The sequence below is a fragment of the Eulemur rufifrons genome, chromosome 23 (genome assembly GCF_041146395.1).
Source record: "Eulemur rufifrons isolate Redbay chromosome 23, OSU_ERuf_1, whole genome shotgun sequence".
NCBI classification, from domain to species: domain Eukaryota; kingdom Metazoa; phylum Chordata; class Mammalia; order Primates; family Lemuridae; genus Eulemur; species Eulemur rufifrons.
This window is the reverse complement of record NC_091005.1, coordinates 15,429,309-15,442,529: the sequence shown is the minus strand read 5'-3', so window position 1 is coordinate 15,442,529 and position 13,221 is coordinate 15,429,309. Positions and strand designations below refer to the sequence as shown.

The window sequence follows — 13,221 nt, the reverse complement described above, 5'->3', positions numbered from 1 at the left end:
AAATTTGTGTGTGTGTGCCTGCGTATGTATAAGCACAAATATTACATGTACAATTTTGACAAATTCATCCATGTAATCCACATGCCTATCACAATATAGAACATTCCATCTCCTCAAAAATTATCATGTCTCCCTTTCTTAGCCAGACTTCCTGCAGGTAGAACAATAGTTATCCAACAGAAGACATATTTTGTCCAGCACAGAAAAAAAAAGTAAGGAAATCTAACCCCCTGAATCCAGCAGGCTTTGTATTTCAAGCCACATAAAGGCTTATAATCAGCTTTTGAAATGACAGTGTAGGAATCCACCACCAAAACTAAATCCAGGTACCATCCTCTTCACAGATAGTAGTCGGATACAGAGTCTCCAGAAAAAAGAAAAAAAAAAAAATGAGGAATTCAACAATACATAACAAAAATCCCTGCATCTGGAGTTATTTATCTTTTATTTCAGTAGAACCTCCAACAAAATTACACGTCCACAAACACAACCCAAGATATAAACAGTAATACTACAAAGTGGCAAAATAGTAACAGCAGTATTATTATAATGGAATTTTTAGCCACTCACTATGAGTACATGCTTAACAGACCACATTAAATTCTCCATCCCTGCTCTCCAGAAAAGTAGCAATGATAGCAACGGTAGCAGGAAGACTAGAAATGACCTTAACAGCAGCTAGTAAGTATCAGTGGTGGAGAAGCAGGGACCCAGAGCTAGTGTGGCTGACTCCCGATTCCAGCCATAATGGTGTGACACTGATAAGCACACATGTTATTAACATTACATATAGCCTACATTTTGTTATGCCTATTTAAGTCTTGTTTTCCGTCCTTGATGCTTCAATCATGCTGGCAAAACTCTTTTCCTCCTTCTGACAAGTCCCCACTTAGGCCCAAAGAGAAGAAAACGTGACCAACAATTCTATACCACCATGACAACACCCACCCACCACTACCATCAATGACAACAATACTACCACCACCACCCACCAATGCCAACAACATCAATAACACCAGCAATACCACCAACAACTTCAACACTTCTGTGAATGTTCAAAATTGCATTGCAAATTGTTGTGGTATTAGTATTAGACAAGTGTTAGTGACAAGTGTTTAACCAGTTTCTTGCCAGTGCTGCTATTACCTTGTTCTCCTCTGGCATGAAGAGGATTCGAAATGTGGATGGCACTCCTGGAGCCACTTTGTGGCCAGTATCTTTGGGGCTGATTACTTTAAAGTATGGTGAACTTTCCTCAACAACTTTCACCATCCTTGGAATCTGCAGGAAAAATACACAATGATGGATACTGTGCATGTGAAAAAGCAGAAGAAAAAGCACAGGCCTTGCAGTTAAACATAGACCAACATCTCCATCAACTACTTACTAGACATGTGACCTTGGTCAAGTCTGAACTTCAGTTTCCTCAACTATAAAGGGAGGTAATTGTACCTACTTTTATCCCATACAAAGTAAATGCTCAATACATTTTAACTTTAATTTTTATTAGCATTATTATTGTTACTCATTTTTATTATCATTGCAAGTCTTTGTTCATTTTATTATTTAAATGTGACTATCTTCAAAGGCTAACTGCTTGATCAGCTAAAACCCTACCCGCATAGTGGAGGTAAGCTGGATTTCCCAACAACTGAGAACTGCTCTGGGAGAAGATATCACACTGACTGCACTCCTTCCATGGGCCGTGTCCTTCATCTGATGTGACACTTCATCCTCATGGTAACCTCTGAGCTTCATTATAGCTCCCAACCCAAAGTGGTCTAGCTCCACTAGGCAGTGGTGCTGGGAGTCAAGTCCCAGTCTGACTCCACCCTGCCTCTCCATGGGATTGTAATGAGTAAACCCACTGTGGAGCAAGAACAAAAAGTACAGTGGGACATCCCCCAGCCCAGCCTCAGCAGCTCCCAGCGATTCCATTCTGTTAAAGGCTTATTCCTCCACTGGAATCTGAACCCAGATCTAAACCTAGTCTGACTCTGCAGTCTGGGTTCTTATAATTGTATCCCAAGTAGAATCATGTTGTGGCTTATAGAGTGTCCATGGCTTACTCTCACCGTGTGTATGTGAGAGAAACAAAAAAAATAATGACCAAACATGCCCTGTCTTTTGCACTCCATGCCAGTGAGGAAGCAAATAAAAGGAGAATGGCACAGAAATCATTCCTCCATGCTCCAAATCTCTCCTGGTGGTTCCTTATGAGACCATGAACTAAGGAAGCAGAGAAGCAGGTTTACATTAACCACCTCACATGAAGATCCTAGAGTAACTCACCCGAGGACAAGCCTACCTGGCCTGGAGAAAGCTGTCTGCGTAATGGCAGCTGGACATTCCCTAGATGGGGACCTTCTTTCCAAAGGTCCAGAATTCTGGCTGCAACTTACTGAGAGGTTTGGGCTATCTATGGCAGACAAAACATATACTTGCCCGTTACTCTTGAGTTACTCATATATACCCACTGATAATAATTTCTTGTTTGGGGTCAGGGAGGCATGGCCAAACGGCCATTTCTAGACTAGCTCATCTCTGCCTTTAATAGCCAAAAAATACCTGAGAAAGAGTCAAAATAATAGAGAAAGGAAAAAGGGAATTGGAAGGGAGAAATGAATGGGTTGGCAGCCCTACACGAAAAGACGGAGTCCTAATGTCTACGTAATGTACCTCTTCTTGAGCTCTAAGAACATAACCCTGTGTACCTCGGGTCTTTTTCTTCTTTGCCTACCCCTTTAGCTTCTGTTCCATGAACTTCTCTTGCTAACACTACTGCAACAAAGAACTAAATAGACCATTTTCTCCAGAGTCTGACTTCACTGTCACTAAATCACCCCATTGATCTCTGAAAGGCATCACTGATTCCTTTAATGAGCTACTGTATCAAATATAACTGCAAGTCTTCCCATTTGCTTTAGATTCTTGCATAGTCTTCAGTTATTCTTTTTTCTTATAGCTAGAATTCTTTGTCTCTACACTTTCAGACTCCTATAGGTGTATGCCTTCTTGTCTTTACACCTAAAGTTCAGCATCTCTCAGACACCTTCCTCCCATCTGATTACTTTTCACACTTAAGTGTGCTGCATGCTGACCTTCTGCATTATTCTTTCTTTCATTATTGTTAGATATCAAGGAAATCCTCAGGCATTTAATACCTTTTCTTGAAATAAACCTCTAATTTATCTCTGAAGAAAAAGGCATAAGGCTTTTCAAAGAAGAAATTCTCAGTTGGAGCCACAAAGAGACAAAATATAGACAGCAAGAGAGGCCTTCCCAAACTAGCTGCAGAAAAAATCTGAAGGCTATCTGATATAGAAAGGTGAAGACAGAAAAAGGCGAAAGGGATCTACATTTTTTAGAAAAGTAGGTTTTTTTAAAGGTACAATTTGCAGAATATAAATGCACTACATACTATAAATATAAATGCTCAACACTGCAATTCATATGAGTAGACTTTATATCTTGAATTGGGGAAATGGTGTCTCTATTGAAGAGTACATAAACATTAGTAGTAAATGCCCTTTCTTAAATGAAAACCTAGCCCAACTTGTCATTCACAAGAACTACATGCCATTCATCAAGACAACCCTTTATTCAACAAAAATTTAGTGTACATGTTGGGAATTTACTCTTTGTTGGGCACTGTACTAGGACTGAACATAGAGCAACAGACAGGCATAGCCTTATCTCCATTAAGCTGTCAATCAAAGGACATGTTTTCATACTATTTTCCTAAGTCTATCAAATTAAAGAACTTATCTAAGATCCTACAAGATCCCATTTTACTTAACACCTTCTCATATATCCTGGAAAAGTTCACCTACCTCAGGGACCATACTTACTTTGTCGGTGTTCCTCAAAACCAGTGGAACTTCATAGACTTCACAGGGAGTGTAGTTCTGAAATATAATTTCTGATGGAAAGGGCTGGAATAACGCCTGATCCAGGTCAATTGATGAAAACTGCAGTTGAAAGAGTAAATTATTCATATAGACACACAGTGGCAAAAGTGACTGGGGAAGATGAGAAACTACTATATAGACCTATGGATATTAAAACTAAGAACATGAAAAACACTCAAAAAGGGATAACCATTACAAAAATTAATAGTTATAATTAGTGAGATTATTGTCATCAACTTCTTTAATATAAAAGAAAATACAAATTTTTGGTCCTCAGTTTTTTAAAAAATAGGCTAATAAGAACATTAATAATAGACTTCCATTTCTAGTAATTGTGAATGAGGTGATTTGAACCAACTTCCCTATGAAAATAACCAGGAAAGCTATATCAATAAGTATCTGCTTGGAAGCACTGGAGAACCAACAAGAGAGTAAAGAATTACTGGCTAGAATCCAGGAGAAAACAGATAACTGGGGTGGTGAATGGAGTCAAGAGAGAAAATGGGGCTACGTTTTTCCTTCATGTACTAGCGTGGGAAACTGGGGGTTGGGGGAGGGCATATGGAAAGGCATATGGAAAATCTTTCTACTTCGCAATATATTTTTCCATAAGCCTAAAACTTACCTTAACAATATTAATTAAAAAATTAAGATTGGAAAGAAAAAAATAAACATGTCATTATTCTCAGATAAGATTTTTTGCATAGACAACCCAAATAAATCTATAATAAATTACAAACATCTCAGGAATAAATAGAAAACCAGATATGCAAAAGACCTCTGTAGGGAAAACTATAGAATTTCACTGAGATAAATTACAAAAGACTTCAAGAAATGGAGAGATACAGTATGTCCATGGTTTAGAAGAATCAATATTGTAAGGATATAAATTTTCCCCAAATTACTTTATAAATTTAATATGATCTCAATTAAAATCTCTTTACTCAATAAATTGATTCTAAATCTACATGGGAATGCCAAGGACCTAAATGGTCAAGATACTTCTGAAAAGTGATAGGGAAAATACCTTTAATGAAGAACAAAGTAACTTGCTTTATTTAGATATCGGACTTACAATATATATTAATAGTAATTAAGACACTATGTTTTTGAAAAGGATAAAAAAATTGATTAATGGTATGAAATAGCCCAGAAATGGATCCTTGCATATATGAACACTTAAAAAAATAGCAAATAAAGAATATTTACCAGAAAATTATTTCTATGAAGCAATCAAAATCTTAACTGCACCATTTCGTCATAAGCTCAAAAAATATCACAGGAAAAAAAATCAAACAGCACAAAGAAAGTATTCAAGAATTCAGGGAAGATTTAAGCAGTTAGAAGAGATTTAAAAAAATTCATGTTTTCATTGAATAAATATTGAGTTTCCAATATGTGCCAGGTTCTTTTTATATGCTGAATATATAGCAGTGAACAAAGCCAACAAAGCCCCTATCCTCATGAAGCTGACATTCTTAAGACAGTAGACAAAAATACAGAAATATATAATATGAGATCAGGTAGTGAAAAGGCTATGCAGTAAACTAAATCAGGACAAGGACTGGTGGGTGGTTGCTCCTTTAGATAGGTAGTTAAGGGAAGGCCTCCCTGAGGAGAAGACTTCTAAGCAGAAATCTGAAGCAAGTCATGCAAACATCTGAGAGAACAGCACTCCAGTGAGAAGGAATAGCAAGTGCAAAGTCCTTGGGGTGGGAATTGTCTCCGAGTGTTTGAAGGGCAGCCATCAGGAAGTGCAGCTGGAAGAGAATAAGATGGAGTAGAGTGGAGAGAAAAGAGGGAGGAGGACTAGATGGTATAGGACTAGATGGTATTGAGTTTAGATTTTATTATGAGAGCCGTAGGAAGCCACTGGATGGTTTTAAACATGGAAGTAACATATTCCAAACTATATTTTTAAAAATCACCTTTACTACTTTGTGATAATGGGGCAGGAAGGGAAGATGAGATGGAAAAAAGGAGGCTGTTCTAGTATTCTATATGATGGTAGCTTTAACTGGAATGGTGATGGAGGAGGTGGTGAGAAGTGGTTTGATTAAAGATATACTTGTGAAGGCAGAATTTATACCACTTACTTGCTATTGGATTATAATATGTAAGAAAAAAAGAAACATCAAGGATAACTCCAAAGTGTTTGGTCTGAGAAGATAGATAAGTGGAAATCTATATATACAGGAGAAAGGAAAGGAGACAAAAGAAGATAGCCTTGTGCTGTAAAGCAACAATTAGATCTTAAATTTATTAAGTTTGAGCTGCCAACCATACGTTGAGCTGAGCTGAATATATGATCCAGAGTTCAGGGGACAGAATGTGGCAGGAGATATAAATATGAAAGTAATCAACGACAACAACAGAAAACTCCACAGAATTTAAAGCTGTTTTCCTAGAAGAGATCACCTAAGGAGTACACTTAGAAGAGAAAGAAGAAATCCAAGTACCAAGTACTGGAAACTCCAATATTTACTGATCAAGATGGAGAGAAAAATTCAACAAATAAAATAAGCAAAAAAGCAACCAGTGAAGCAGGAAGAAAACTAAAGGAGTGGGTTATCTCAGATGCACATAAATAAAAAGGTACAAAAAAGAGACACTAACTGTGTCAAACGCTGTGAGACAACCCAGGTATGCTGAGCTGGTCAAGCTCAGTAATGGAGCTCAAAAAAAACATGTACATAACTCAAGTGAGGGATCAGAGAATAGCCTGATTAATGTAATTACAATGAAGTGGAAATGAACAGAAGTTAAAAATGGATTACAGCGGGAATGCAAGATGTAGAAGGGCAAAGACGGTCTAGCATATTCATAATTGATGTTCCTAAGGAGAGAACCAAATGGTAAGAAAAATACTTGATAATTCAAGAAAAACTTTCTAGAAATAAAATAAAGACACACAGTGCCTCAGGAGAAATTTAGTCATATCCTAATAAAATTACCAGACATTAAATGAGAATAAATAATCTTTGGGTGAGAGAAATCAAGCTGGCTTCAGACGTCTACACACTATCATTTAAAGCTAGAAGACAGTAGGTAAAATGCCTGCGAAGCTGTTATGAAAATTTATGGCCCAAGAATTGCATAAAGGCAATATGCAAATTTTATCAAATACATAAAACTAAGGAAATGCAGTTCCTATAAGCTCTTCTTGAAGAAATTAGTAGAGGATGACTGTCACCCAACTAAGAAATAGATAATTAAATTTCAGAATATAAACAAATAACCAACTGAATTGAGAGAGCAAGGAAGAGGGATACACAATAAATTATTTTATTTTCTCATCCTTCATAGAAGTCAAAATACATTAAAATACACACACCAGTAGTACACACTAAAAAATACTCATAGTCTGATGTTAGTTACACTTTCAGGAAAGAGGAAACTGCCCTTAATTGGGATGAATTAACTTTGGAAAAGGCCATGTTCCCTCCTCTCAAGTTTGGAGAGTCGTTGTGGGCAAGAAAAGAAACAATTAATAACTAAAGCTAGCAATGCTCAGAACAGCACATTTTATGCAGATCCTAGACAGAAGAGGCAATGATCTGGCAGCAAGAGCAAAAAAAGCCTCAGGGCCTCATTTCTCATGTGGAATGTAACTCTGAAATGGCCAGGTAACCCTTTGAGAGGAAGCTAATCTCCAGCAGGCCAAATGATAGAGGTTCGTGCCATAAGCACATAAGTCAAGAAATTAATTAAAAAGTAGAAAACAAGAAGTTTATAATCATATGCTCCTAAATCCAAGAATGTATGGCTTACATTAGAATACAGGAACATGTTAAAATAGCTGTTCTTTAGAGACTAAAGGATACATCTGTTATTGGAAATGAGCCTGAACGAACAGCAAATGCCTACTTTAATAAACAATTCCACCTTCTATATTTCTAGTGGACAGCTCAGATAAGGAGAGATTACTTGTTATGCTAAGAAAATAACTTAATTGGGCTTGGCTACTCCTAACCTGAAAAAAAATTATGTCAATTAGTATCCAGAAGTAGCTAAAAAAGAAGTATGACTAGTCAGAAGTTATTTTAAATGAGGTTTGCACTTATTAATTTTAATTTTCACCATACCAAATCACAGATACTAAGGTAAACAGAGGTAGAAATGGAGTGTATAAAACAAACCCAATAAGGGACTAGATTGTCCAGAAGCACTAACTTTTACTTAGTTGTTGTCGTCCTAGAAATTTCATATTTTTCCAGAGCCTACTTTATATGCAAGTATGACAGAAAGCAGATACCTTTTGATGTGTGGTCTCCCCCATATCTAAGAGTTCGATGATCTGTGGTCGGCACGTGACATGTGTATTTGCCAGTCTCTGCTCTGTGGTGAGGGACATTTCCTTCAGGAACTCTGAAGGTGTAAGCTAGAATTTAAAACAATAAGAACCAAAAATTCATAAGTGGTTATACTGAAAAAAATGTTTTCACAAGTGTTAGTAATGAATAATTTGTGTTTGTAACTTTCAGGGTAATTCTAGAATGCCACTAAGTTCCCTTATAAAATATTTAAAATAACTAAATTATACAAGAGAAGTACCCATGCACTTTTGAGGTCTTTGCACAGTAATTTAAAATGACATGTGGTTGCCGTTTCCTTACGATTTTGAAGGAATCACACAAATGAACCTGAGAGAAAAAAGTCAAGAAATTGCATAGGAACATGTCCAAAGAGCTTAACATTTATGCTCCAAAGAGGCATCTGAGCATAAAACTCGCAGTTTGTAAAGTCATTTAAGGGCTTCAAAGATAAGGAGTTTGAAATATTTCTGCTTCACAACTAAGTTACAACCTGCAAACAAAGCTTTGAGGTGTTTAACTATTACATTAAAGAGAAATCTTATAAAATGTAAAGGATCTTGGAAGCGTGATTGCACTACTTAGGAATGAGTTTGAACATTTTAGAAATTCCAAAGCACATTTAGACCTTGTTTTGAAAGAGCCCTAAAGCTAATCATCAGATCCAGGAGCCAGTCATATTCACACATCCAAACAAGAACACAAAATGCTTTAACACTTTCCAATGTTATGAGAAAAAAAGTAACCTACTATTTAAATAAAACTAATGCAATGAGGATTAGTTAGCCAGAACCAATCACTATTATTTAGTTACTGCTGCTCTAGAATGTTCACATTGTTCCAGAGCCTACTTTTTATGCAAGGAGATTGTGATCTTTGGCAACTACATAATAATTAAGTATAAACCAAGACTTTTTAGAACATTCAGGGATATATAATTTAGCTGATTTATTTTACCTTGGGTTAAAGTCAGTGCAATTCGAGAATGCTTATTTTCCTACAAATTTGATTTCTGTGATGGAATTCATCTAAATGAAGGTATATTTCCAATATAACTTTCAACTTGGTTTTTAAATTCTTTTTGATTGAAACTTGGATGAGAATAATAAAGTATTAAGCGGTATCAGTTATATTATGATTTAAATTAAAATAATGAAGTCTTAAAAGCAAAAAGGCAGACATTTCTTTAAATACATATATTCACCACATTGACAAAAGAGAGTGATGATTGATTTTATTTTTCTAATTGGAATGTGACTTGAGATTAGTTTTAAAAATGTAGCGAATACTATACCCGGCAAATTTTTATTAACATTTTCTATAGCATGTGGTCCATAATTCAATTCTCACAAAATCATTATAAATCATTAAAGTTACAAATATGCTTTATTTTAAAGAACAGAAAAAATTATGTATTTTTCCTAGATAACATTTACTTATTATTTTAATGTTCTATGTTCTACAAATATACAAAAAAATTACTCTTGCCAATCAATAGGTAATAAATTATTAAGTTGAATCCTATGAAATTCTGACATTTGACTGTTTTTGAAACAACAAATCACAGTTTCACATGGTTCTAGCTTAATAGTTTAGAAAACCTTAATAGTTTGTTTGTATAGTCTTACTTCAACCAATTAAGTTTCTACTTTGAAGTATGTACGCAATTTCAAAACTTCTCAGGCTTTAAAAGGTGCCTATTCTCTGCAGCAAGCTACCAGTCTAACTAAATTGATGTTAATCGGTTAGTAATTCTGTTTGGTGTTCTGAGAATACCAAGTAGCAACGGTCATTCTCCTGAGGAGACTATATTAAGTGTTTTACGTAGAAATTCCCTGATATATTACCATTTGGTTTACTTCTTCTTCTGTAACCACCTTTGGACTCATGGGTGGCAAAACCTTGCTTGGGAATCCTTTGAGCATTTTGACCAACCCCATCCGAACAGCCCCCATGGACTCCTCAAGTCTTCTACTTGTCATTTTTAGTTATTTCCTTTGCTCACCTAAGAGTGAAAAAAAAAAAGTTTTAGAACAAATACAGTTAATTCCTGACTACAGGTCACAATTTCTTTTTGTTATTTTTAAGCTTTTTCAAATGCAGGAAGGTTTAGAAAATATTGATCTTCAAAAACACATCGAACGCTTGCAACAAATCCCTTAACAAAGAATTCTATTCCATGTGACTAGTCTAGATTTATCCTTCCCCCAAAGACTAGACTACATGTTAGGCAGACTAAGGGATTCTAGACTAAGCTCAGAAAGACATGGAAACATAAACTGTTTCTACATTTGGCGACTTTCATCTTCCCAATGAGTAAAACAAACACTGCCCAATAAATATACTAAATAGGTTGTTAATTTATCTGCATATTTGAAAGTTCTCTCTCATGACAATCAACTCTTCAACTGAATAAACATAAGGCTTCAGGCCTTCACAGCTGGGCAGAGTCTCAAATGAGGCAACAGAGATGAGACAGAGAAGAGGAAATTTCTGGAAAAGTTTTGAAGTTTATAATCATAAATAAAGCATTAAATAACCACCCAATGTCCCCAAATCAAAGAAATATGACATCTCCTTTTGGCATATTCTTCCTCAGACTTCTGGCAGGACACTTGCAACTTCAAGAACTCATCTGTAACCAGGTAGGGATTTCTATTTTTATTAATAGCAGACTAGATTGTTCAACCCTTGTGCTATTAAAAAACACTAAAAATGCTTGATAAAATATCAAATTAAAAAAAACTAAAACCATTAAAAAGCTCATTAGACAGTAAGGTATTATCAGACCAACACACAGGAGAAAGAAGTATATAAAGGAAAATAGATTTGAAGGAAAATATAATAAGGTGCACCAAAATAATGCAGTAAAACACCCATGAAAATGAATATGAAGTTCTTTTTTAAAAAGGTAAAAGGGTCATTAGGGTAGAAAGCCTCTAAGATGATAGCCAATGAAATGGAAGACAGTCAAAGAAGGTCCAATGTGCTATAACTAGAGCCCATCAAGAAGAAAAGAAAGTACTGGGATGGAACAAATATCGCCCTACATCTGGGCAAGCTGGTAAGAAAGTTCAGGCATTTCCTCCTTTGGTGCCTGTGGGAAGTTCAAACAACACAACGCCCAGACTGCACAGGGATCCTTAGTACAACCCCACCCCTAAATATGATAAACACCAAACCAGTTTCCTCTCTCTACTCTCTCAAGCTATTTTTCAGCCTGCTTGGGAGTCTGCCCTGCTCTTCAAGAAAGCCCCATTATGTAATAACCGTTTCATATCTTCTAGGTGCATGACTGGCATAATCAGTCTTGACATTCAAATCTAATTTTGGTCAAGGAGCCCATTCTGAGTGGTGACAACAACAAAATTAATCTAAAATCAGAGTCTGTGATTCTGATTTTAAAATAGAATTTTAAAAAATCATTAAACTAGACAAAGAAGAGTATTTTATAGGGCTGAAAGTCATAATTCAAAATGAAGATGCAACAATTATGAACCTGTGCATAAAATAGCACAAAACCCCTCCAGATAAAGCAGAAATTCTAGGAGATGAAATGAGAAATAAATATACAAATAACAGATTTTAATATATCACTCTCAGTACAAGACAGGTCAAGCAGACAAAAAATAAGATCATAAAAGACTTGAACAATGCATTAAATAGGTTTAGGGATATATATATACCAAACACTATGTTCTAATAATAGAAAATATACTTCCTCAAGAGCAAATGGAACAGTTAAAAAATTTTGATCATATATTAAGGAACAAAGAAAACAGTAGTAGGTACTATAACTTAGAAACATTACAAATAATACTCTGATCACAATAAATAAAACTAGAAATTAAAAAACAACAAAAAAATCAAGGCCTGTTCACTTGGAAATTTTAAAGCCTTCTATTAATGTTAAAGAACATGAGCTAAAAATCCACAAAAGGAAGAAACTACGTTGTCATTTTGATTATCTTATCATAGTTACAAAGAACTAAAAATATGGTGGTATAAAATGTGTGGCAAAATTATATGTGCATGTACGTTTGACCCAACAATCCCTATTCCAGGAATCTATACAAATGATACACTGGCTAAAATATGAAATGATGCATAAATCAATAAGAGTGGTTACCTACAGGAGGAGTGAAGGAACAGGGTAAAAGAAACAGGAATGAAAGAAAGATTTCTGTGAATGTACCTCACTATGTGGTGCTGACTTTTGAACCATGTAAGTATTTTACATATTAAAAACCAAAAAGAAACAAGAGAAAAAAATCAATTCTTAAAAAACCGAAAACAAACTGAGACAAATGAAATTTGCTGTAAATCAAGTTGGTGTCATAACCACAAAAAGAAAACAATTATTCCAACTGACTTTAAAACATAGTATTTTGACAATGGGATATGCTGTAAAAACACAGAGAACAGCAGAGAAATCTTACCATGTATTCAGCAGTCTTGCTGTTGGTCATAATATTAGTGATATTATTTTTATTTTTTTTATTTTTATTTTTTGATAAATAGTTCATCGAGTGAACCAAAGACTTTATTTCTTAAAAACAGATAACACCAAAGTACTATGTGGTATCCATATTCATTGCAAAAAAAATAATTACTGGAATTTTCAAAACATCAAATGGATAAGGCAAATCAATGGTTACGACTGTCATTTTCAACAAATATACAGATTTTTGTGCAAGGTCTAATTTTTCTCTCTACATGATATTATTCACAAGAGATCCCCGTGCCAATGTATTCTCAAAACGGGGGCTCCTGAAAGTCAAGCCCGGCTTTCTCCTGATTTCCAAGACGATGCAGCCGCCAACCTAGACCTCTGGCTTACTGCTAAAGTCCTGGAAATCATGGCTTCCGATGTTAGGCAACAAATTGTATCTCTGGAAAACAAGATCAGACTTTAGATTCCTTCGAAACAGTTGCGGTGCCCAAGCTTTCCAGCACCACGGCGCTAAGACGTGTTCGGACACGCCTGTCCTCCTCTT

At 35.5% G+C, this 13,221-nt stretch overlaps 1 protein-coding gene across 1 annotated transcript in view; it reads right to left on the bottom strand.

Annotated features, from left to right (window-relative positions):
• The window catches only part of HYDIN (HYDIN axonemal central pair apparatus protein), a 304,337-nt gene that overhangs the window by 263,078 nt on the left and 28,038 nt on the right, over positions 1-13,221 (bottom strand). The window contains exons 2-5 of the mRNA XM_069456333.1: positions 10,072-10,229; positions 8,167-8,292; positions 3,852-3,971; positions 1,147-1,281 (exon numbers count right to left, since the gene is read on the bottom strand). Coding sequence (XP_069312434.1) covers positions 1,147-1,281; positions 3,852-3,971; positions 8,167-8,292; positions 10,072-10,206 — 516 coding nt within the window. The 5' untranslated portion in view covers positions 10,207-10,229. The remainder of the gene's footprint in view (positions 1-1,146; positions 1,282-3,851; positions 3,972-8,166; positions 8,293-10,071; positions 10,230-13,221) is intronic.